This window comes from Grus americana, chromosome 3 (genome assembly GCF_028858705.1).
Source record: "Grus americana isolate bGruAme1 chromosome 3, bGruAme1.mat, whole genome shotgun sequence".
NCBI classification, from domain to species: Eukaryota; Metazoa; Chordata; class Aves; order Gruiformes; family Gruidae; genus Grus; species Grus americana.
The window spans coordinates 6,323,439-6,349,733 of NC_072854.1; the positions used below are offsets into that span (position 1 = coordinate 6,323,439).

The 26,295-nt window shown below is 45.3% G+C and overlaps 1 protein-coding gene across 4 annotated transcripts in view; it reads left to right on the top strand.

The window, feature by feature from the left end:
- The window catches only part of RUNX2 (RUNX family transcription factor 2), a 161,806-nt gene that overhangs the window by 89,385 nt on the left and 46,126 nt on the right, over window positions 1-26,295 (top strand). For 2 of the 4 annotated variants that reach the window (XM_054820109.1, XM_054820108.1), the window contains one exon: window positions 276-5,275. The exons of the other annotated variants lie outside the window; for them this stretch is intronic. In XM_054820109.1, coding sequence (XP_054676084.1) covers window positions 276-754 — 479 coding nt within the window. In that variant the 3' untranslated portion in view covers window positions 755-5,275. Of the gene's footprint in view, window positions 1-275; window positions 5,276-26,295 lie in introns of those variants that run through there. 4 annotated transcript variants of the gene reach the window in all.

A 26,295-nucleotide genomic window follows, 5' to 3' on the forward strand; every position in this document is an offset into this window, starting at 1 on the left:
GCCTGACTTGTGACCTTTGAACGCTCCGGGTTGGCAATGCTGCTCCCTCCATTGGCATCGGTGGAGTTAGACGAGGGATGAGTTTGGCCCAGCGCTTGTAGAAGACAGGTGTATGACTCTGTTCCTTGCAATGTATTATTTGATGTGATCTGCTGTTCTCTTGGGGGCCAAAAGAAGTGGGTTTTCTTAGAAAAAAATAAAATTCTATCATCACTTGATACAAGAAATGGTATTTACAGAATTGTTTTCCCCCGTCTTTTGTTATAATTTTTTAGGTGCTTCAGAGCTGGGCCCATTTTCAGATCCCAGGCAGTTCACAAGCATTTCATCCCTCACTGAGAGCCGCTTCTCCAACCCACGAATGCACTATCCAGCCACCTTTACCTATACACCGCCAGTCACCTCAGGCATGTCACTGGGTATGTCCGCAACCACTCACTACCACACCTACCTACCACCACCCTACCCCGGCTCTTCCCAAAACCAAAGTGGACCTTTCCAGACCAGCAGCACTCCATATCTCTACTATGGCACTTCGTCAGGATCATACCAGTTCCCCATGGTGCCGGGAGGGGACCGCTCCCCCTCCAGGATGCTTCCTCCGTGCACCACCACGTCCAACGGCAGCACGCTGTTAAACCCTAACTTGCCCAACCAGAGTGATGGTGTGGAGGCGGATGGCAGCCACAGCAGCTCCCCAACCGTCTTGAATTCTAGTGGCAGAATGGATGAGTCCGTTTGGAGGCCGTACTGAGATTTCTTCTGTAGCCGGCCTGACCTCCGCGAGCCAAAAAAAAAAAAAAAAAAAAAAAAACCCAAACAAACGGTCGACTAACTACGAAGTGCCTGTTTTTTGTGGTTTTTTTTTTTTAAAAATAGATTTTACCGATATGTGCAACTGTGTAGATGGGATGATAATGGCCATAAATAACACAAGAGTTACCAACACACCACAACCCATGTTTCAGATTATGTGGATCAAAGCACATTTTTTTTTTCCCTTGGAACCATTTTATCTTGTTTTATATTTAAAATGTACTTTTTACACACACAGACAAAAAAAAAAATCACCCCCTCCTTTTTTTTTTTTTTTCTTTTTTTTTTTTTTTAATGGTCTAGCGTGTTTTAATAACTAGTGAGTTCTTTTGCCAATGAGGAGAGAACGGACTCCCCAGCTATCAGGAGAAACATGGTGATGCAAGGCAAAGGCTGCATTCCCTTTTATTTTTAAAAAAAAAATAAAAAATAAAATACAACAACTAACCATGAACTCCAGATACAGTTGCAATCATACAACGTATGGGACCCTCTTCACACCCGTAGTGCAATTCCACTGGCTTGTATTGGTGCACATAAAAAGGAAAGCAAAGATCCGGTTGCTTCCGTTTTGCCATGATACATTCAGATGAAAATAGCTGTCCCAAAAAACCTCTGTCCGAGCCTTGCTGCAGATAACAGTTGGAACTTCTCTGTGTTCATTGCTTTTTTTTTGGTTTGTTTTTGGGTACTTAAAGAGAACGAGTCTTCAAGTTAGGCTAGACAAAACTGGGGTTTCCTTTTTGCTTTTGTGTCTGTTCATTTTGCCTTTGATTAGCCAAAAAAAACCAAAAATAACAACCATAACCTTTAAAAACAAAAAGTAAAATGTTATTACTTATGCAAAATATGAAAATGGCAATATATATTACTAGAGCCAAAATGGTATACATAGTATTTGTGTCCGGCTATGTTCTTTTTTTATTTTTTTTAAATTATAAATGTGTAAAATTTGAGGTTGTTTGCTAACATGAATCATCATATAACTTTAAAAGAATATTTATAATTATTTAATGACATTTGGACCCTTTAAACGTTTCTTAATGTAATGATATATTGACTTCGGTCTCTAAAAATGTTTTTTTGTTTTGTTTTGGTTTGGTTTTTTTTTTACTTATTACATTTCTGCAATGGTGTAAACCTCAAACTTTCACCCAACTCTGAAAAGCAGTTCCAGTGTGAACCAGTTTACAATGTGACTTAAAAACGACAAACCCAACCCAAATGCATCCACATCAAATGATTTTGGATGTAGGATCTTTTTATATAACTTATGAAGGAAATATTGTGTTTAAAATATTTTTATTAGCTGTCTGGTTGCCTTCAACACAGTCTTGCCTTTTAATCAGTAGTTGTGGAGACACTGGAAAAATGGTAGGAAGGATGAAATATTTTCCGTCCTTCCCCTGATTTCTTCTTCTCCCAGGATTTTTCTCAGAGCTTCAAAATTTGAAAATATTCATATTTAAAATGGTCTGTTTTGACAGCATGATTTGAATTTCAACAGGGTTGTTTTGTTGGTTTTATTTTTTTCCCCAAAAAAGAAAAATCGAAACCGTTTCAAAGCCCGTGTTTTACAAATAACGAATTGTTAAATATCTCAGCAATGGGAGCGAGGGAGAATCGGTGAAACTTTTTCCCCTCCCTTTGCAATTTCAGCCCACTCGGTGGAATAAAAAAGTTCAAAACTTGAGACAGAAACTGCCTGGTAGCGACTCACCGCCCGTTAGCATGAAATGCTAGAGCTGTAAGGATGCCGTGTTGACTTTGAAGCCAATGTGGCTGTTGCCGTATTAGAGGGACAAGCGCAAGGGCAGCGATACTCATCTCTGCAAACGCTGAAGATAAAAAGTCACCTTAAAAGCCACCCCGGGGCTCCCAGGCGCGATACAGGGAGAGCAAATTGCACCCAAACCCCTTAACCAACCCGTCTGCCGCCAAACTCCAGCGGAGCGGTCAAATTTTGCCCGGCCCAGGGCTGCTACGGCAAACGGGGAGGCGACGCGGCATCGGCTGAAAGCGGTGGGAGCCGAACCGCCCTCCCCGCGCTCTATCCCCAAGCGGGTGACGTTGAGCTTGGTTTAGCGGGATGTTCGGCACGTGCTGACGGGGTTTGCCGGCGTTCCCTCCTTCCCCTGCCGTAGCCATCACCGTCCGCAGCCTCCTCGGGGGGCTGCTGGCCACCACGCTGCTCCTCGGCAGTGCTTTGGCTACCTCCAAAGTATGGCAATAACTCCACGGCGGGCATAGCCGTACAGAGCCGGACAACACCATCGCCGCTCGTTAATAGCAAAGCTGTTAAACGAGTTGACGTTAGCATGCTACATCCCTCCGATTCGTGTGATGACGCGCTCTTAAAAAAAAATAAAATTTAAATAAAGTCTTCGCCTTCTAAAGGTTGTATACCAAGTATGCTTAAAGTATAAGTAAGACACTTTTTTTTTTTTCTTCTAATACTTAGTTTTCCTTCAAAGATGGAAGCTGTAATTGATTCTATTTATTGTTGGTTTGTGGTAGCTTGAAGCATACCACTGTCCATTTATTTGTAACTGTAAAATACGTTTGTTAGTCTCAGCAGCACTTAAAAAGCCAGTGTCTGGTTACACATTTCAGTTTTGTTTTTTGTTTAGTAAGCAAGAGAAAAAGATGTACTGCCAGTGCAAGCTGTTTCCTATTTAATAAAAGGTACTATATTTGTACATTATTTGTTATTGCTGAGAAGGGCTTTTTAAGGTTTACTGTATGCATATTAAGTAATTTTTAGGGTGCTTTTGTGTTGAAATGTTGTTAAGAGTGGCTGCAGGCAGCAACCCAGATTTTTTTTTTTTTAATTTTTTTTGTTAAGACTTTGTTGTAAAATTCAAGCACTTGGTTTTTGTTTCTGGATAAATCCAGCACAGACCAGACTTTTGTTTTGCTCAGTACTGACAGGACTCGGTTTGTGTCCCCGCGGTTTTTCAACTGGACCATTAGGGACAGACGTTGAAAACGTTTTCTCCGCCCGGTCAAGGCGCGCGTGCCCGATCCGTGCCCTCGGCTTCCCTGGCCGTGCGGGCAGGCGTCTGGCTCTGCCCACTTGAGATGAGAAGGAAAGGATTTTCTAAGTACCTACGAATGGAGGAGCACCAGCCCCTTGACTTTCAGTAGACCCCCCCTACCCGTGCTCCCGAACCCTCCCGGCGCCTTTCCAAAATCTCTGCCGGTGTGTCAGGCTGGTCACGGAGGGAGTTGCGCAGGCTGAGGCAGAAACGCTCACCAAAGCTTTCAGGAAATGCTTCCGAGTTCACTTGGAAATCCTCTTGAATCAGGATATTAGACCAAAAAAAAAAAAAAAACCAAAAAAACCCAACCCCGACCAGTGCAACATAGTAAGTCATATCAGATTATTCGATGTTTTGCAAGGTGCTTAGCAAGGAGTTTTCTCAAAGGTACGACAGCCCTTCCCTTCGGTGAGCGGCAATCTTTGGCACCGGTCATAGATTTAAAGATTAAAAATGGCCTTTAGCTTTCCAGCTCTCTTATCCTACCAAAGATTTACTTCTAGCACAACAGGCACCATGTCCCTTTTGCCGAACGGAGGATTAAATCCTCCTCTCCCTCCCTCCTCCTAAGGGTAACTAGAGCGGGGTCAGGGGGTCGGGACGGATGAGTAAAGCAAATTATTTAACCCGCAGCATCATTCGTGTGGCGTTTATCGTTTCTTTTAAAAGACAAGCTGCTGTGTCTTCCTTAGCATTCAACTTTTGTTTGCCAGCAGTCCCCCGAGCAAAGATTTACTGGTTTCCATAGGTACCATCTCGAGTGGGGAAAATTTTGCACTTTCACACTTAGCGAAGCAAAGCTCAGCCCCGCGCCGGGATGCACGCGGCCAACAAGCCATGAGCAAAAGCAATAATTAAAACCTGGATCAGCCATGAGCTCAAAGAAGCCCCATTCTCTGAACCCCTGAATTTCTTGTTGTTTTTAAATAGAATGCATTTCATTTTAACATTTTCTGAGAACTTTTTTAGATGTTTGTTTACTTCCATGTTTACAGATAGCTCTTTGCTTTTTTTTTTTTTTTTTAATGCAGTACTTTTAAGTATATCAGCCAAAACCATACTTTTACAGTAACTTTTGTTTTAGGTAATATGAGTGACATTCCATTTTTTTTTTTTGTTGTTGTTAAATATGCTTTACCAGTCTTGAATTTCCGCTGGAACAAAATATTTGTAGCATTTTGTGTAAATACAAGCTTTAATTTTTTATTTTTTCAAATGCTGTCACACGAGATTTGCTTTTCATGCACATATTGTACAAACACACTCTGCTTTATGCCACAGACGATGATTGTGGATCAGTTTACTTCAACTTCAAAGGGACTATTTGTATTGTATGTTGCAACTGTAAATTGAATTGTTTGGCATTTTCTCATGATTGTAATATTAATTTGAAGTTTGAATTTCATTTTCAATAAAATGGCTTTTTTTTGTTAATGTTCTTCTATGCTTCTTTTTCTTCCACTGTCTTCTCTTAGCACCAGGCAGGGTAAAGTAAGAACACGGTAGGACACAGCACTGGCCCCTCTGTGGTGGCCCCATCAATTTGTGCAGGGCTTAAGTTTTCAATTAAATACAAAAAAATGTGTTTCCAGGTCTATGGGTGGTAAAGGACACCTTCTCAATCTGATCTCAAACGTTGCTTCTTTTCCTGAGTCTGCAAACTGTCCAAACCTGTGTTTCTTAGAGGAGTGCAAACCGCTCCATTCATCTTGCTAGATCGTTAACTCTGAAACCTAACAACTGACATTAGTTGGGACATTCTGGTGCTAAGGCACTGTGGGCAGAGCTTGAAGCGTAGGAAAAGCTGGGATAGATTTCTACACTGGGAGCGGGGAGAGGGATTTGGGTTTATGGCGCTTTTCCAGGATGGGGGTTGCGCTATCCCCACCTCTTCCTGGTCAGACCTGAGGAATGCAGTTACAGATAATCTTGTGATTTGCATGACCTGAGGCAAGAATAGTTTCCAAGCAGCAAGAGATATATGGATAGGGAGGAGACTAGGGGAGGAGGCTATTTTTCCTCCAGCCTAGTGTCAGGCAGGGATAGGAGGAGATGCAGCTAATGAAGGTGAGGTTAAGTTCACCCAAGGCTGGCTGCAGGAGGAGAGGAGAGGACAGGAGTTGTTTGCAAGCTTGTGCCTGGTTTCATAGTAAGTTCTTATCCTTTCTAGCTATTTCTTGAGTCGGCAAAAGAGAAACAGTAGCCCAGAGAGGCATGAGGTTCTGATCATTTCAAGAAACCTTTACCTCTGAAGTTTAAATGTTACTAATACTGATTTTGTGAGCTCTGTTGGCTATATCATGGACCTACACATTTCTTACGTGGTGGTTGAAGACTGAGATAATGTTTAGGTGTTTTCAAGGGTGCTTTCATTCCAGCCCATAATCTGAGCCCTGATTTTAGGAAGCCTTATCCAAGAGTGAGGAACGAAGCAAACCAATCAATGCTCTGTGATGTAATTGCTATATAAATTGTTTTGGGGGGAATTACGCTGCAAACGTTAGTGCTAAGACTTTCTGCTGCCCTCTGGTACACAGATTAACCCACCTCAGCTAGTCAGAGCATCGAGGGGTGTTCATTATATTGTTGCTCTCATGGTCACTTATTCCAGATGCTCGTAAAGGGAAATGAGCAATTTTCCACCATTTTGGTTGGTCAAGCAGTGGAAGAGGGCCCCAGGGAGGTTGGCCGCCTCTGTTCTTGGAGGTTTGCAGAACCCAACTGGGTAAAACCTGGAGCAACCTGGTCTGACCCCAGAGCTGAGGCTGCTTGAACAACAGGTTAGGCTGGAGACCTCCCACAGTCCCCTCCAAATTATCCCATGGCCCTGTGAGTCAGGCTAGGAGCTATCTGCTATAGGTTGTTGTCTAAGCTAAAAAAATGGTTGCGTTGACTGTACGGATAACACATATTCAGCTAAACCCAATGTGAATAAAGATGCGTGACAGGATGAAATTCTTACGTAGGCAGGTTATTGAGGAGTTACAGTGATCCCTCTATCTTTTGTTGGTTTCTGGCATGTTCGTCTGGGATATCTACAGCAGCCGTGGTCAGCACAAGAGTCTGAAGAGCCAAACCATCACTCTGATCCAGTACAGAAATTCCCATGTGTTTTCCCCTCGTACATCACGCTGGGGGTGTTGCTTTTGATCTTTTGATGCTGCTTGAGGAGGTCACTTTCGTTCTTTTGCCTTAGCCAGAAACCAACCACTCTCGAGGCAAAACAACCGCAGCTAGTCAGCGTGGAGGACTGCCTGATACGGAGGCACGTACGGTGGTGGGGGGGAGATCAAACTCAAAGTCCTTTTAGGAGATAAGATTTAAAGACGCTTCCTACAAGGGGTGGTGACCGTTGTCTTCCCCACCTTTTGGTGTCAGTAAATAGCTTCTTGCTTTTAGGTTGTGAGGGTTGAACGTCAACCCTGGATTGCTGGAGTCAGGCCGGTCCCACGCAGCGTACATACGGTGGGCAGCATCTTGTGCTGCCTCTCCCTGTTGGCCTCAGCTTTAACTTTTTAATTTCCTGTGGCTGTGAGCAACACCGGCGGGGCTCAGAGCAGCCCTGCGTTGGCAGCCACAGGCCTAAATCGGCCTTTTTTTGTGCCTAAAACAAGCTCTTGGGGAGAGGTGGGGGAGAGAAGGAGCAGGGTTCGACTTTATGGTTCAGCACCAAGCCTTGTGCTGGCACCAAATAAAAAAATTCATCAAGCTGTTTACTGGAGAAAAGGAGGAAATAACCTCAGTCGTATAACCCAGGATTGACATGTACCGTCTAGTTACCTTCTACGTGGTCAGGAGGAAATGAATCGGTATTTTGGGGTGAAATCCCTCCCCTGGGGGACCGCTCGCGGGTGGCCAATGCTCTGCATAAGTCACAGCAGTGCTCTGCAGCACTCGGGGGGGTCACGCTAGGTCGTATATTTGGGTAGGAGAGGGCACGGTGCCGTGTGGGTGACCGGCTTTGCAGCTCAGGCACTCACCACTTGGCTGAACGCTTGCAGACAACAGCCCAAGAGCGTTATTCGTCAGAAATATTTGTCGGACAGGTTAAAATTATACGCAAATCCAGTAGAAACCCATAATCTTTGGGTAGGTGATGGGGATGTAGCGGATAAAATGCTGGGAGCAGGTTGAGCATTTCTACTCAACATCTTGAAGAAAAGTTTTAGCACGAGCTTAAAGCAAAAAATTACATATTTAGCATTCAAAAGGGGTGTCTTTGGCCTTCTGTAATTGTACTCTTTTCTCTGTGTATCAGTCTGGGATGTATGGAGCTGTTCCCATGGGGTCCCTTTGTGATACTTATGTGACCTTGGAGGGGGGGACGTCGGCATCTACCCCTCGGGGAATAGGAAGCTGTTGGCCCCAGTAACCGAAAAGATTGTGAGATATAAAGAGAACCAAGTCTAAACTTCCAAAAGCGTCTGGTGATCTGATGCGGTGCAAGCAAAGTAACTTGGGACCTACGACATAATTTAAAATGGAAGTTCTCAGCCCTGTCCTGCTGCTTTCATGCAGATTAATTGTGTGTATTGCTTGGGGTGGATGCAACCTCCGTTTCTAATGTCGACTGTGTTACCTAAATAACAAGTGGACTTGAATTTCCCTCATTGGGAATTCAAATGGACTTGAGTTTCTCTACTGCAGTTCAGGTGAGAGAATAAAATAAACCAAACCCCCTGTAGATATATTTGTAAGATCTTGTAAAGATGAGCCCAGCTATCTTTTGTTCTGTAGCTGGGACATTTCAGCGTCGTCTGTGATTCTCCAGGCAGCTTTGGACTCCTCTTTTTATGCCTCAGTTTCCCTCAATATAGAACAGGGAATTTACTATTTCCCTACTTTGTCAGGGTGTCCCATGCACTCAGTGTTTATAAAGAGCTTTGAATTTTTGTTGTTGTTGTTGTTGTTTAGCTCTTTTTACTACAAATCCAATATTTGGTCTCATACCATTGGATGGTCTCCTTTGAAACAGCACATTTCTAAACCACATGTTTAGAAAAATTGACCCAGTTTCCAGACTGCTGATCTGGTCAAAAAACAATGCGGAGTTAAGGCCAAGTTGTGCTGTCTCAACAGATTTACTCGGGATTTGCGGTGGGGCAGGAAGAAAAGCAGAGATGGCTGCAATGCGTGGAGGCAGCCCTTGGCCGCTCCCTCCCGGCAGCTCGCTCGGGACGAGCAGCTGGAGCTTGCGGGATGTCCCAACACTTAGAGAAAAGCAAACAACCCATGTTAAAGTTGATACGCCGCAGCAACTTGCCAGTGATTAATGTTCACCGCGAGGCCAAATTCAGATGGTGATTACGCCAGTAGAGATCAGCTGAAGTCCCTCTATTAATAGCCCCACGTTTTTGGACGCCAGCAATTTTCAGTCCGTGAATGTGGGTGTTGTCAGTGAGGGGTCACCAAAATGCCGGTTGGAAGCGGGCTCTGTGGGTCTCCTGGTCCAAGGGAGGCTCGACGCAGGACCACCGCCACCAGATCTGCTCAGCGTGGCTGTGTGCAGCCAGTCTTGAAACCTTCCGAGCGTGGAGATGGGGCTTCAGAGAGCATCCCATCCCCGCGCTTCTCCTAACGTCCCCCCCCAACCTCCCAAAGTGCAATTGGTGACTTTTCCCCCAGCCTCTGGGTTTGGGCACACAGGGTACAGTAAGGATTTACAACCTTGTTGCACACCTATGGAGTCCAGTGCTCAGTGACCCCTCCTTTCCAGCCTTTCATTTGTATTCCTCTGGCACTTTAGAGCACTATTAAAAATAAAGTCAGAGCCTAAACACCAAGGCAGCCCCCCCCCCCCCTTGTTTACTTTTTCATTTCCGCCGTTGGAAAAAGAAGTCCTTAGTAGCTGAAAATGATGCTGCTGCATCCAAATGCCGTGAGATAGCTTGTCCCGGGAAAGCACAATTTTTATTCCTGCCCCGGGGTGTGCGAAGCCGGTTAGCAAACGTCAGGAAATAGGAAGGAAAGACCGTGGCAGAAGGGAAAAAAAACCCCGGATAATCCAGACAGATCTCGGGAAATCTGGATGCGAAGGATCTTTGTCCTTTTATTGCCAGTAGTGGTGTTCTCCTAACAGAGCAGGATGTTCTCATCTTTTAATAATAGCCAGGCCAGATGCTAAAGTCTCTTCTGCAAATACTGTGTAAGTGAGGAGAACAGCTGATTTCTGTTAAGATGAACACACCAGGAGAATAAGCCAAAAAAAAAAAAAAAAGTATGAGAAATCTCCAGAGGACTTTCTTTGCAACACCATTTGGCAGCTAGATCTCAAAGTCGGGACTGAAAATCCAATCTGTGCTTCTGTCCCTCCGCCTGTGGGTCGCCGCGTGTCGAGCGGCAATTCCTGCACTGGCGGGGGTTTCCCCCTGTGTTTTGAAGAGCTGCAAAATCCACAGCCTTTGACTTCCGTGGAGCTGTAGAATGATGATTCCCACCAATAGATGAGGAATGTGCTTGACACGCTCCTTGCCATAGAAAATGGTTACGTGCTGAGTTGGGGCCAGTGATTTAAAATGGCATCTTTGTCCCATCTTTTTTTGTACTTTCTCCTTCGCCCTGTTTTCTTTGCTTAGTCTATTTTATTTGTCCGGAAGAGATTAATTCAAGCTACTAGATAGAGACAGCACTGTCATTTTATAGGACATTATATTGGGCATTAAGAAAGATGCCTCTCCCTCTCCTCACATTACCCCTTCAATCACCTTTTCCTTATGTTCAGCACAGAAACTTCAGTTCCCTCCGGGCAGGGATCTTTGAAATCACAGAAAAACCACTGATGGTTGTAATGTGCTCATAGGTATTGGATGGAAAGTGTTAGAGAAAAGTAGGGTACATGGTGATGTGATATATTGTATTTCTGTAATGGGGCGATGTCCAAGAGAAAAAAGAACTGACTGTATGATGTTCACACGTTTTTCTCATATGCTGAATGGCAGTCCTCGAAAACAGTTCCTAGAAACCAGAAAAAAACCCATTGTGAAACGATGGGGAGAACTCCTCCAATGTTTAGGATTGCCGACTAATGGCTGCCGATAAAGATGTTTATGGAGAACTTGTGCAACCTTTTTCCTTGCCAGCGAGGGAAGGGTTTGTGCATGCTGTTTCAAACCTCCCCATCTCTGCCTGGCCAAGAGGATCCCCCCAATTGCTATTGTCATAATTTTCCAATTAGGAGCTCATTTGGGTTGCTCCTTTTAACAGGGCGCAAGAACACTTTTTTTTTTTTTTTCTGTGCACTGCATTTATTTATAAAAGATACTTCTTGAGGATGAGTCATGTTAAGCCTGGCTGTTTGTTTATTGTGGGCTTCTGCCCTGGAGCAGCTCACCAACTCTGTCGTGACAGAAAATATCGACAGATAACGGGCTGGTGAACTGCAGCGTTACCTCGTCATCGTCTCTTGGATTTACTGATCCGGGGGTGGCACAGATGGACGGACCCCTGTGAAGGGTGGAAGGAGGATCCTCTGCTCGTGGCTGGGGACACGTGCCCCGTGCCGGGGCAGTCGGCTGCTCAGACACACCTGGCTGGATCAGACCTCACCATCTGGAGAAAAGAAAATATAGAGAGAGATAATTTAGGTCATCGGCAGCGTGACAACCTAGAGACAGGAAAACACAAACCGCTGGTACTTGAGCAGACCGTGGTTCAGAGGAGGTGGCACCTCCCCGAGTTTGTTCAAGTCAAGTTGGTGGGGGTGAGGGGTGAAGCCCCGATGAAAATGGATAAATGGCTGCATACCATGAACAAAAGTCCTCTCAGAGGTAAACCTCCATGCTCAGGTCCTGGCCTTCCTCTGGAAGCAGTAGGGTCCTGAAGGCACCCCCTGTTCCAGCTCCCCCAGGAGATGTTGAACATGTGGGGTCAGCGTTCAGATTTTGCATTTGGCTTTTTTCTGTCAAAAAGCAAAGCTAAAACCGGATCCAGTTTGTGCTTTGAGGAAGTGTAGACTTGCTGAAGTGCTGCCAGATTTAATGTCACTGTTGGCCCTTTGGCATTTCAGTTACTGCCACGTTAAAGTATTTTAATTATAAACCCTTCCTGGCCCATGAGAGCTGACAGGAGCTGCATGAAGGGATCCATCCCTTCCCTAGGTGTGTAGCCCAAGTCCATCAGTGGTGCACGCTTGGCTTCTCCCATCCCGTTGTGTCCTTTCAGCCTCACACTGGTGGTGTGGACCAAAATGAGGGAAAATTACAGCAGCCTGGCTAGTGCCACTCGGTCCTCAAGACCCATGAAAATATGCACCCAGCAGAGAAAAGGATAATACTGAGTTTGCAAAGGTCTCTTGCTAGAGATGAGAATGACCACAGACCTCAGGCCTTGCGAATGAAATGTCAAAGTCATTTCTTCAGTGCTTCTTTGCAACTGCAATTAAGAAATTGAACCTCAAAGACAGAAGACGTGAAGCTCAGAAACACACCCACACCCACATGCGATATGAGAAAGGGGGAAATCAAATTTTCAGCTGCCTCCCAGAATGAGAAGTAGCTCGCTTTTGAAAATGTTTTCTTAAGTTCACTCTTTTCTCAAGTATCCAGATTAATAAAAGTTGTGTCATGCTTTAGGTAGGCATTGGTGAAAATATTGAATATGATTATGGGTGTGAAAATGAACTGACTTCTGTATTTGCCACCTTGTTAAGTCAAGGGTGGCTTTTGAAATATTATCAGAAGTGGGTAAAAATACATATGGGACAGGGGAGCTGATCTTACTATGAATCCTTCAATTCCTGGTTTATTTAGGAAAAGTGATTGTTATTTAGTTACTTCTTTTAGCTTAAAATGCAGGTTTTGTTTTTGCTCCAGGGGGTTTTGGCTGCTTTACAGCTGTTGTTAAGAAATTAGGATTTCTTAGCGAAATATGTACCCATTCGTTAATATTTGTGACAAGGCAAATTTCAAAGAATTGAAAGGCTGTGATGCCATTTTTCTGGAAAAGGCCAATACCTTGCCAGTAAGCACATCTCTCCTTAGCCAGTGCCAACCCCAATTAAAAAGAAAATGAGGGTTGCAGTTTGGGGAATTTTTTAATACCACAGATGCTATAGTTCACTCTACCTTGCCCTCTTTAGGTTCACAATAAAGGCTTAAAAACATTAGTAGCAAGGTACACAAAGGAGTGACTTGCTTCAGGTAATAAATGGTAGAATTGAATCCTGTTGGTTTTCCTTTTGTAGCCAGTAAAAGCCATCTGAATATTTTCTGCAAAGATGACAGCCTTGAATGTCATTGCCTCCTTGCCTTGAATGTCATTGCCTCCTAGCTCGTGACTTCTCACCTGCCCGATGACCGCTCACAGCTCCCAGCGAGCTCAGGGCTGAGGACAAGGACTAACTCAGTCCTAAAGCGGGAACTTAATCCCTAAATTGCCCTACAAGGGTTTCACGGACTATATAAGAAGCATTATACAGACCGTTACTCAGAAACTGAAGGTAGATGCCAGAATGGATATCCTCCATCATGCAGATGACCATGAGAAAAGAATTTGGCCCAAGATGTGCTCTAAGGTGATTTCCTTAAGTCAAGTGCTAATTTGCTGAGATTTAAGGATTAGGGCCAATAGTTTATAGATTTTTTTTTTCCCCCTATATATATAGTTATGCAGTATTGCAGTATTTATGTGATACTCAATTATTTAAAAATGGAACATAAGAAAAGCCCAGCTTCCCTGCTGGGATCAGCACCCTACAATGCGCTTTTAGGCTTTGGGGGTTTTTGCTTTCCATGCGTATGAGTGGATCAACACCTTGTACCTGGGCATGTTTGTGGATCTGTGTGTGAGCCAGGGCAAATTGGCCCTCCCAAGGAAAACTGAAGGTGAGAGAGTGCTCACGAAGAGGTGGGATTTGCCTCTGGTTTTGCATGGGAAAACCCATTCTCTTTGCAGAACGGATTTCTGTTTCCTAGGAAAATGAAGAATTTTGGCCTCTAGATGCACAGATTTGAAGGTCATATGGGTAATTAAGTAGTGGTGATGCTGACAGTTGTTAATGTTATACTCTTCATTGCAACAGTGCGTTGGGATCCCCCTGAGTGCTGAACCCCAGCTAGACCATACACCCTGAGCCCAAAATCGTATGTGTGATTGGACTGGAGGTTTCCAGATAGTTTTGAAGACTTCAGAAGATGGAGGAAGGCTTATTCTCCTTTGGTCAGTGGTTCAGTCATTCGAGCTGTAGTGTGTCCCACTGCCCCTCTCTAAACTCCAGTGTCTGATACTGCTGGTGTTGGAGATGAAGTCACTGAATATCAGTGAGACAAAGCAGTATCTTTGGTAGACCAAGCAACACAGCTGGAAAAAATGACAAGTTCTTGGCAAGTCATTTTTAAGACTCTAAATTGAAAAAGAAACTGGAAAAATTGGGGAAAATTGCTCTGAGTTTACTGTAATTTTATAAATTATCTGAGACATAAAAGTAGAGCAGAGAGGGACCTTGCAGTGGGAAAGATGAGGGAAAAGATTAAGTGCCATAAAAGCAATAGTTCTATTGTGTCCATAATGGTTACTATCTTGTACAATTATGAATTTCAGTTCTCGGATTCATCTTGCATTGATCTTCTTCTTACAGGACTTAGAGGTCATACATAGTTCATTTTTTTTTTTTTTTTTTTTTTGTCCTTGTAGCCTTTAGCAGCTGCTTTTGGGACCTCACAGTTTATCACTTGCTCTAATCAGCTGCCTCCAAAAGCCCTCTCTCCCCAAGCCTGACAGTTTCTCTTTCAACAAGTTGACGTCCTTAGACACCAGCAGCTTGAACTTTAAGTCTGCGACCTTGTACTTGTTTCTCAGTATGAAGCCTGGGCATTGAGCCCCGTATTATAATAACGAGGACATGGGTCGGTGGGTTGCTTGTAGAGGTGGCAGACCTTTCACAGAGACCTCTTCCACACCCAGCAGATAAGTCAGGGATAACTAGTGCATTGACCATTATTCCTAAGTTTTTGCATATGTTTTTTTGAGTGGAAGAAATTACATACAGTCTTTTGCTCAGTGGAGGAAAGCAGAGCATCCCAGAGGTGTCCCAGGCTTTGAATGATGCTAATGGATGTGATACGTTATTGTGCAGATGCCTCCCCCTTGCAGCCAGCACCTTTCAGTCCCACCTGAGCAAGGTTTAGCCGCTCCCTGGGTTGGGCTAAGCTATGAGAAAGCTGGGAGATGTTGCTTTTCATATTTGACGCAGAGGAAACGACCTCTGTTTTCTTGACACTTTGACCCCCTGTTTTCTTATCAGCCATCACCGTGGTGTCACAAAGATGGTGAAGATAGCAGAGGAAAAGGGCTGAACCACATGAATCTAGTTTCATTATTTGCATTTTATTTGCTCTGACTTCATCTGGGCTGTCGCATCCTGACTACCTTGGTTTGACTCGTGTAGAAGCAACTTCTATGAATAGCCGCTGCCGCTTCGAGCTGTTCCATGAATAAGAGGGGAGCTCTGTGAACACAAAGCCCAGGTAGACAAAGTGAGTGATTTTGTAAGGAAGTACATCCTTCTTTCAATTTAAAGGTTTAATTTAGACTTTTGGGGGCGTTTAGCTTTAATTTTCAGCCTCCTTTGGAAGGAGACAGAACTACTGGGATTGTGCTGTGTGTGGACAGAAGGGCAACGTCCGTCTGTCCCTCTGCAGTAGCTTTTCAATCCTGTGGCCAGTCCCAGTTCAGTGAAAATCAGCAATTTGGGAACTCCTGAATTCAAACATATTTCATGATGACATATCCCCAAGTAGCAGAGATGTTTCTGTCCAACCATAGGTTTGGATTAACCTTTATTGTGCAGCAAAGAAGACAAGTAAGGCATGCTGTACTACAGAAGACCAAGCTCCTGTACCCATCAGCAGGGCTGGTTTGCTTTTCATGCAATGACTTGTCTTAAAAACTCTGGGATGATTTTTATTCTTTTCACATTTTTACAGACCCTAAATTTTAGGCCTAGAAAAGGCAACAGGAGACTCAGAGGCCTCCTAACAAGTTTGTCCCACCCACTTTCTTGAATTAGCTCATTGCTTCAAACGGAACCACTGCCTACAACTGCCACTAAACGAGGTTACAGTAATAGAGGATTTAATCATTTCTATAGAATAACTTTATGCCAGGATCCAAGCGTTTTCCAACCTGCGTTATCCTGAAGTCTGCATCATTTTCAAATGGCTCTTTGGCTTCTAAAGGATAACGTAGCCATAGCCCCTGGGCGTGCCTGGGTGTATGCATATCTGTATGTGTTTCTGTTGAAAATAGTTTCAGGAGCCCTCTGAGCACGTTGCCTGGTGGTTAAGTGTAGTGAGGGCTGGAGCATCTCTTCGGTTCAAGGATGAGATGATTTCATATCTAGAATATAGCAAAGATTGAGTCTATAGTAGGCAATAGAAGTACTCTATAATGCCCTTTTCCTCCCCGATCATCAAAAGATTTGTGGCTTGGGTACACTCTTGCCGTATCCCAACTGTTTTGCTGGGAGAAAACTGGACCTTGAACCATTTCCCTTTGCATCTGGATGTCCTTCAAAGGAAACACAGGCTGGACAGCCTTGCTGTGCACCAGTGGGCCCCCGAACAAGGGGGACAACTCTCAGACAAATACTGCCCAGCCCTGGTTTATAGGCTCAGCTATAGATGTGTCATGTTTCCTGGTCTCTTCTGAATACTGCAAGAAATTCTCTTCATAGAAAAATAAGAAAGCCTCATGAAAAGGCTTTGGGCTCACAAACAGTGAAATAATGCAACTCAAATGGTGACTATTGGCAAATGTGAGATAAAATGTCTTTGCTGAAAGCCCAATAAAAAATGTTTCAAGCTAATGCCTTTGGCCTCACCCTTGTGGCTTAGCGTGCATGGCCCGTTGGTGTGGTGAAGCTGACGTGGTGTCACTCATTGAGTTGCAGTGACACAATTGTGTGCCTGAGCCCTCCGATTCTGCAGAGCAAAGGATAAAATGTTTATCAGATTTGACCTAGATTTGGCCTTGATTTTAAAGGCAGGCTCGTTGCTCTATGAATAAACTCAGGATGTTGAACATAAACATCTAAAAAACAGGAGAGGATGACTCTTCTCACTCAACCCCTAGAAACCAGAAAAGGAGAGAATTAAGATTTTAAAAGAAAAGTCCCAGCAGTGTAGAAGAAAGATGGGAAGATGCTCCATTTAAAACAATTTGAGTTCCCACTTTCCATTTCCTCAGGAACGTGATGCTCCTGGACCAGCGACAGCCGCATTGTGTGTCCATGCACACCCTGCCCTGCTCCTCGTGTTGTTCCTCAGATCTTCTGCAGACCTGAGCTAAAACTGGAGTCATACACCAGACTGAGCCCCCGATAAGAGGCAGCCACTGTAGAAACCAGAGACTTCAGCCTCTTCCAGGAACCCCGGGTGGGGTGTTTTCAGAGAAAAGGTTGAGTTCTCTTTCCGTCCACAAAAAACAGCTAACTGTTAGAGTAGGCTTGGCTATTTTCTAAAGGTTTTTGCTGTAGCCCAAACTTCTAGATTGGAAGCGAGCGTAGATCTTTCTTCCTAGCTCTGCTAGTTGTTTGCAGAAGGCTTTTCCCTTATCAGGATTGTCTGTCTGGGTGCTACATGTTTGCACACTGTGGACTTCTTTTGGCCTGTTCTTTGCACTCCTGACAGCTGCCTGGACCCGCACCCTGGCGCACTGACCTCCTAACACACGGAGTCCACTTGCCATATCAAAGCTGAGCTTGTGGAAAACTGGTTTTTCCCTTCTGGCTGAGCAAACTGGAGCAGTCACACCTCCTGATGTTGGGCTGCGGTGTGGAAAGGAAAGCGAGATTTATGAAGCCTGGGAGAAAATATAGTGGAAAGAGAGCAGGTGTACCAACAGTGATGTTCCCTTGGGAGGAGGCAGGGGTGCGTTTCCATCTTGGTTTTGCCAGTCTTTCCAGGACCTGTATCACTGCCTAATTAATGCTTACACATAGCAGCAATCCCCCCAAATCCCAGCTGAAGGTGAGGATGAGCAGTTTGGGAGGAACTGCTGCAAATGGACCAGTGCTGGAGCCCAAAGAGGCAGGACAGGGGTTATGTCACCTAAATCAGGACAGACTTCCACATCTGGGCTAGTTACTCTGTGTTTGCTCCCTTTACAGTCAATAGAGGGAAAGTGGCACTTTGATCTGAACCAGTTTAGTTGCCCACTTTAGGATGAGATGCTCCAGAAGCATATTTCTCCCCCTTGACTGCAAAAGAAGCCCAGAGACATCTGCCCTGAGATCTGGGTCATGAGGAGGTGCAAAAAACTGTGGCCCTGGAGACAATCTACTAGCAGATTTCATATACCTCATGGCTGGAAAATAGTAGTGAAGTCCAAATTATTTTCCAATCATTTAAATTGATGGTTGCCCACAAAAGTAGTGAGAGCACCATATTTTTGAACAGGAAATTGTTTTCTGTAACAAATTGTCAGCTTCACGCACTGCCCCAGGATATATTATTAATAGTGAGAGCCTTTGAACCGGTTTCGGTGAGCAACAGGAGCAAGCAAGACCCCATTAGCTGCTGAGCTTTGGGTTGAGTTTTCTAGTTTTGCTCTCAATGGCAAACAGAAAACTGCTCCAGGAATGAAATGACAAGGGAGAAGGGCAGTTTCTCCTGCATTTGAGATGGGTGGTAATCTTGCTTCTCTGGTACATAAAGTAGATGCAAATTCGTTAATGTTAAGTAACAGCACAAATGGTGACTGAGCTGGGGAGAAAATCCAACCTCAAAAAAGCTTCAAGGCTCCTTCAGACAAACAGCCATAGACTTGGACGCTTTCCCAAAGCGTAGCTAAACATTTTGTATTTGCAAAAAAACAAGTTGGAAACCTCCCAGGAGGCTTTTCCTAAGAGGTGTCTGAACCTTCCTGCTCCCATGGGGCTAAAATCCCTCTGGGACAACTCTCACTCATGTTGGGGCAGTTGGAAGGGAGCCGATGGCAGGTGGCAGCAGGGTACAAAACAGTCTGAAGATGGATCTTCTGCATTTCAATCACATCGTTCCCAGTCCTGAGCAGAGCGAGGGAACCGGAAAAATAACGAGAGAAAGATTCATGCGCTGGCAGTAGCAAGAGCTGTGGTTTGGGTGCAGGTGGCACCCAACCAAGGGCTCTGGCCAGGCTGTGTATTTCCATAAGCAGCGGGAGGAAGGACATCAATCAGCTGCACAAAAAGTCATGCTGGATGTGGGGTAATGACAACCTAGAGGCACTGCTGTCCCCAGCTGCATCGTGTAGTTGGTCCCTTGATGCCAAGCAGGTGTTTTGTATTAGCTGCACGCCTGGGTCCCCACCATCAAAGGTAGTTCATGTGCCTTCCAGAAAGGTTTTTTTCTCCGTCTGTGCTCAGCAATGAGCTGGGGCAGTGCTGGCAGAGATGCTGGAAGGGGAAACTGATTTTGGGGAACCAGAGATCCTTCACAGCTGGTGTTGTGTCTAGACTGCCCTTGCATTTGCTCCTTCCTCCAAATGCTGCAGCCACTGATCCCCAGACAGTCCCCAGCAAAGACAGGCTGTATTTTACTTGCAGAGTTTTTTGGACGGTGTTGTCCTGATTTCTCTCTGGGTTAAGAACTCAGCAGTGGATGCCAAGGCTCTGGCTTTCCTCTCCCATCGCACAACAAGCAGTTATCCCCTCCGTGGAAGCAGGTTGGCCCCTGAGGAGCAGGTTGCTCCATACCCCTCGCTGTGAGGTGCTGGGGCTTCACCAGACACCCCTTTGCCAAATAAAACCATCATCAAAGTGACCTATACAGCGTTTGGTCCCTATTGTGATCATAGAAATCAGGTGGTAGGTAGGAGAATGACATCCCCAAGATGTCCTTGCCCATGGCCATGTTAGGTTTGATCACTGCGGCTGCGTGAACCAAACAGTGCCTCGGCTCAGGCTCTGATCCTGAAGCCACTTGGCTTTTTTTCCATTAGATCCATAACACTAAATACCCTTAGACCCTAGAAGAGAACAGACACATCCGAAATGTCTGCTCAGAGTGCTCCTTGGCTTTGCTAACATGTAGTCTATGCCTGGAAATGGCTTTGGAGAGTGCTACTTGATTGTGCCCATGCTAAAAATTGTGCAGTAGGGATGTGTTCTCGTGCCCATTCCTGCATGCCAGGACTGTTTAATTTACTATATATAATGATAGCATATGTGTACTTGAATATATTCTCTCTACAGCCTGGTTCAGTATAGAGGTTTCATGTAGCATACACTATAAAAAGTTTCTTTTTCAGATTTTCATCTTGACATGAAAGTGCATTACAACATTTGCCATCAATAAAACACAATTTCTTCCATGTGAAAAGCATTACAGCCACAGTATGGTTATTGAGTGATGATACCTGGATGACGGAAATACACGAACAGGAAAGTGTACACAGGGAAACTTCAGAAATGATGCCAAGTTTTTAAAAAAAACGCAATGTCTGATAGCAATGCAGATGGGTTGGAGGAATTTAGTTCATTTGTACTAAAAAAAAAAATGAGAAAGGCTGAGCTGAAAGAGAAATAAAAACAAGGCAGGGAAAAGCTTCACAAATGAGTAACTGGGAAGGTTGGCAACCCAGTGAAGATATGTGTGAAGAACAGATTGCTTGCCTCTTGTTCTGTGGTTCAATCTTGGGCCAAGTCAGTCATGACCAGGCACCAGGGTTTTCAGGAGCTCCTTCTGCTCACAGCCTGTCGCTCATGCCCAGCACAGCGTCCAGTGCTGGGATGCCAGGGACCCAAGGTACCATTAACATCATCTTCGACTTTGAATCCTAGAGATAGGTCCTCCAGGTCAGGCTTGAGGACACTGAGGACCCTAAGTGGAGATTGCCCTCTCTTATACAGCCTACACCTAAACTGAACAGCTGACTCCAAACTTGCTGAAAGAGAGGGAGAAGCTCCGGGGACTTTGTAAAAAGCTTTGGATCGAGCCCTTGTCCTGAAAGTGCGCCAAGCCAGGATCCTTCTACTGGCTCTAAATTTGGGGTTTATGAAAATGTTCCCATTAGCACCAAAATAAATGCTAGCTGTGTTTTGATTTTAGCAGAAGTTTAGCTTTGAGAAAAAAAAAACCCAACATGCTAATTAACTCGTTAACTGAACCATTAAATATACATCTCCAAGTCTTCCTGCAAGTACTGTAAATCACCAGCGCTGGGTTCCCAAGATGCAAGGCAAGTTGCTCGACTTTGGAATGCATAAACATTTAGTGGAAGAAATTGCAACTTCAGAGAAAGTACAAACAAAGCAGCCTGTTTGTTTGTGCGGCTGCTTTCTCGCAGGAGAACAACCGAGAAGCATGGAAAGGCTTGAGTGTCCTCCATGGTTCGTGTTTGTAGCTGTGATCCAAGGGGGACAGAACAAAGACTTTCCTATATATAGCCGAGTGACCGAAAGCAAAAAGCACTCAAGTGATGAAAAGGCACTGTCTACCATTGTCAAGGCTTCTGAAGAGAACACAAACCATGGTTTATCAAAGAGCAGTAACAAAAAGAATTTTGCTGGGTGGAAAATAAATGATGTTTTTCCATCGAATCCACCATCCCAGATAATAATTTTTTTCTGGATTGGTCACACTTCATCAGAGCAGAGATTACAGACAAGGGGGAGGTAGGAGGAGAAACACGTGTCTACGTATGTGTGGAGGAAGTGCTCAGCAAAACCCACCGTCTTATTATTTCCATTTTGCAGGAAATGCCAATGCTACGTGTCAGAGTCAAACTATTATATGACATCACCGAAAGGGTAGATTTTGATTTAAGGAATAAGATAAGCTTTGCTGTTTGTGCTAACAGCTGCTTTTAATGTTTATTTAAAAAAAAATAATGAAATGATATACAATAAATAAATAGGCTATTTCATCTACTGTACCAGGTCTTATTCGACATCTTGCCACAGTATCAAATGACTTCATCTCTCTGCTGTGTTATATTTACACTACTACCGAGGCATTAAAAAATCAGAGTTATCCAAATACATGGAAATCAAAGTTACCCAAATACCTTATAAAGAAAAGAGCAGTTGTAGTATGACATGAAAAAATCCCCCTTTTTTTTTTTCCTTCTGAAACAGAGTTTTTCCAAAGTAAATTCTTTTATTTCAGGAAAGTGTCTTTTTGCATCTAAGTCTTTTTCTCAGGGGGAAAAAAAAAAAAAAGGTGAAAGTTATTTGGATTAAAGTTTCTGATGGGAAGCCATTTTAATCGATTTTTTTTTTCCCAGTTCTAGTTTTGCTTGGGCTTCCCAGTACTACGACAAAACTGCTGACCAACACCACCCCATCCCAGAAATCAACTAGTAATGCTTCAAAATTCAATATTTATACCAAAGTGTCTGGAACCAGTAGCAGAAAGCCTGATCGGGACTTACCCCCTTCTAGCTACTCAATGTATATGTATCAGTGTCATAACCTGCTATGGGGATCCATCTGCTCCACCTCACCACCACCTCCTCCTTAACACAACATCGCTGTTAACTAGCCTGCACTGGTTTCTGGCCTCACGCGAGGGTTGTCATGGGCATGTTACTGGAGTGTGTTACTGGAGTGTGTTACTGGGAGCCGGGAGTGCTGGAGAAGCCAGAGCTTCCATTGGTGATGCTGAATTTAGGAGGCAGGCTGGGGCTTGGTTGTAAGGAGGGGCCATGTCCAGGATGGGAGCAGAGAGGCTGCGAAAGGGCTCAGCAAGTGATGAGACTTGGGCAGGAAAGAGCTGAAAAGCTTGACATATCCTGCTCATCGATGACCCACCTCAACAGAGCTAGGCCCACCTAAACCATTTGTGAATTTGACTTTCCAGCTCGTAGATGGGACCTGCCACAGGCCCTGAAGCTGAGGACGTGTTGCCATAGTCAACGTAGGGAGAAAAGTCAAGGATGGGATGGGATCTTTTGGAAAAATCCAGCCAGACAGCTCTAGGCAGACAATTGGAGCTGAGATTGTCACAAAGGGTTGCTTACGTTTGTGCATTTGAATATAAAAGAAAGGTAAAGACCTTTCAGGGAGGGAGGGAGGAGCTGTATAAATAAATATCAATGAATGTGAAAGAGGGAGGCCCGCAGTGGGACACGCCACCTGCACAGTGGCCGACGCTCCCTCTGCTTGCACAGCTCCCGAGGCACTCTTGCAAAAGCTGGGTTTCGGAGGGCATGAGATTGTGCGCGAGGCTCAGATGGAGTCGAGGTGAGAAAAGGAGACCGCAGTCGTAAAGGGCATGACTGTCCAGACGTGCCTCCTCGCATATGACAGAGAGGCAACTCTGGGAAAGCAAAGATGATAAATAGCTAGAGGAGTCGGCTGCAGGGACAGATGCTTCTGTGTGAAGGTTTTGCTAAGGTGAAAAAAAAACCTCTAGCACAGGGCACGTTAAAGGAACTCGAGGCATTTACATGCAACAAGTGAACCAATTTCAGCGAAAATTAAGAGCAAACAGAATTCAAGCTCTCAGCCTGTTTAATCCTTCCCGCAATGTAATGAAAATCAGAGCAAACCAGGTTAAAATTTACCTTGTCCCTCCCCAAGCCACTTGCGCATCTGGGGTTTGTGAAAATGATGTGGATGGGGTGGGTGCGAAGGATCTGGCTTGCTCTGGGTCTGGGCTGTGAGCTGGCTCAGTGCTGAGGGTCCCAAAATCAGATGGGCACAGTTAAGCTCTTCACCAATGCCAAGGGCCACGGTGGCAGGGACTTCAGAAAAGACTCGCGAATTCCCTCAAAGCAAACCTCAATTCTTCTGGTTTTACACCCACTCCACTGTGATCAGGTGGACCCTGGTCACAGGAGCAGGAGGCTCTCAGACCCTCTAATGAAAGTCACTCTTGTTTTCCTTACATGAAGGAAGGAGGTGGGGAGAAGGGGAAAAGAGGTGGTCCATCTGGCAGAGAAGGCCGAGGAAACAACTGATGACATTTGACCACAAAGTCGCATTTTCTTGCAAATGTCCACAGCACAGAGCCGTGATGGGCAATGAAACGGTGACAATAAAGATGGTTGTCGAAAGAAAAGGCATTTCAATGGTGAAAGCCAGTCTGAAAGGGGACATTTATACTAATAAATTAACCAGTGCAGTAGACACATTGATGGTCGTTATTAGCATGGACTTGCCCTAACAGAATCGTTAGGAGAGGTCTGGGCAAGCTTTTGGCCTGGGTTCTCTCATACAACGCCTGGCACAGCTCAGGAGTCAGCACAGGCCAGGGACCGTTCCCAGTGGGCAGTTTGGAGGTGATCACCCTGATTGGAGGCTAGAGTGAATACCATGGACATGACCAAGCCATGCCTGTTGGCCACCTGCCCAAAGAATGGGCCCTGGTCCTTTTTTTCTTTTTTCTTTTTTTTTTTATGTGGCCAAGTGTATTCATGTTGTTATCTTTCCAAAGCATTTAGCTGCACCCTATCATCAGCGCGTCTGCGTGCTTCGCGATCCGTGATGTGTTTATCTTTGCAACCCATCTGCTTGGTAGGAGAGAGCTATTAACTTTATTGAAGTGCGGGGGGAACAGGGGTGGAGGAAAGTCTGTCTGTACACCAACGCACAGCAGCTTGGTCAGACAAAACTGGCTGCGGGCAAGTTAACGAGGTTAAACATCGTAAAGATGTAGCGTACACCTCAAAAATGTAGTATATCCCTGTTTCTTGAATCAGCTCGTAGCTTCCTGGCGTGGAAGCTGTGGTGTCACATCTTCAGTGTGGTTTTGACCCACGCTAAGCAGTGGGGATGCACCTACCCGTGCTACGACCACACCAGTGCTCGGCTGGGAGTGTGGGCACACAAGAAGTTGCCGCAGGGTAAACGAGGACGTGAGCTTTCTCCTCCACCTCGGTCCCTGTGCGTGTTTGTTACCCTGAGGTACCGATGGCAAGTGTCAGGTACCAGGTGCCCATCCCCTCTGCCTGCTCCCACAGCATCAGGGGGCAAAGAAATGCACTTGCGATGGTGGAGATGACTCAGTTGGAGCTCTGGCCGTAGCTCACCCTGTGGGAACTTGTTTATACGCTTGTACAAAGCCACTTGCCCCCACATCACCCCAGAAGTCTGCAGCGGAGGCAATGGTGGAACCGGTCTCTAAAGAATCACCCGCCTTAACCACCAAGCTGCCCTTTCATGCTCGTCAGTTATTAACGAGCGTATTTTTTAAGCACCAGCACTGTGTTCATAGCTATTAAAAACATAAAGGAGCTGTAAGCTTTGACCTGCCCTCTGTTCCACCCGTGTCAGATAGCCACTGAAATGAAGAGGTGTTTATTTGCCTGGAAGTGTGGAGTCTTATGTCAGCTCCTGGCGTAGGAAGTAATTTTGCTGGGGGTCTGATCCTGCCATGGGGGAAAGGGCTGGTGCTTTTGTTTCTGTTTTACTCCAAGCGTGATGCCTGCGCTCTCAGCATACCTGGAAAATTATCCTGCTTCGCAGCCAGCGCCGGTTCCTGGCCACCCCTGCTACACGCCAGGCTAAATTGGGAAACTAAACTCCTTTTTTCCCGGCGTACGGCTGGCCTCCCCACTTTGCCGCTCATGAATGCCTTGCTGACTTAGCTGCGATTTGGAAAATTAATTGACTCGGAGCCTACTGCTGAAGCAGCCTCAAACGCAGAACACCCAAGACGCAGCGGTAGCAAGGTCAGAGGAGGTGGGAAATCTTGCGAGAGAGGTAGCAAGCAATAAGCAGAGCAGAATATGGGCACCGGCGGGGAAATGTAAAAGGAAGCCATTCAGATCAGACGCAGCCAGGGCAGACAAGGCAAAGGGACCTTGGGAGGCTTTGGCATTTACTGGGGGAGCTGGCAATGCCTGCGGCGGGGAATGCCCCCGGCTCACCCTGGGAGGTGAGGGTCTCCAGAGACCCCTTGCCTCTAGCCAGGATGTGCAAAGAGCACCCGAAGGACCATCTCCTGTGAGTGCAGAGAGCAGCGTCGTTGCTGTGTAAAGAAATCTTAAATTATGTAGTTTATCTCAGGCATGCCATCTGCTTGGGAGTCAGCCCCTCGAGAGACAAAAGGAACAAGGACCGGGTACAGCTCCGTAAGGGCTTTTCTCCTGTGGCTTCAATGCTTTTGCTCACGTTTTATGAATCTTCACAGAAAAAAAGAGCTCTCAGAGTGCACTCGTTGTCTGTGACACAGAGAGTTTACCAAAACTTCTGTCTGCCCTGACATACCGAGGTTCAGCTCTTCCACAGTAGCCAGGGAGTGAAATCTGTGGAAATCCTTTAGGTACCGAAACACCTTTGCGGAGCCGCTCTTCGGGGCCCGTCTGTGTGTCACTCTGAACAGGTTGTGCAAACGGGGTGGTTCAGACACGTAATCCCTTCCCATTCATGGCCGGCTGACAGGCGGGGATGATCTGCCAGGCTGAGAATCCGCCTCGGCTTGTGAGGCATGGCGACACAGCCTAAGCCCCTGGTGAGCACACACTCAGCTAAATCACCTTAATTCCCATTCGAGGTGGCCCAAGGGCACGTGCACAG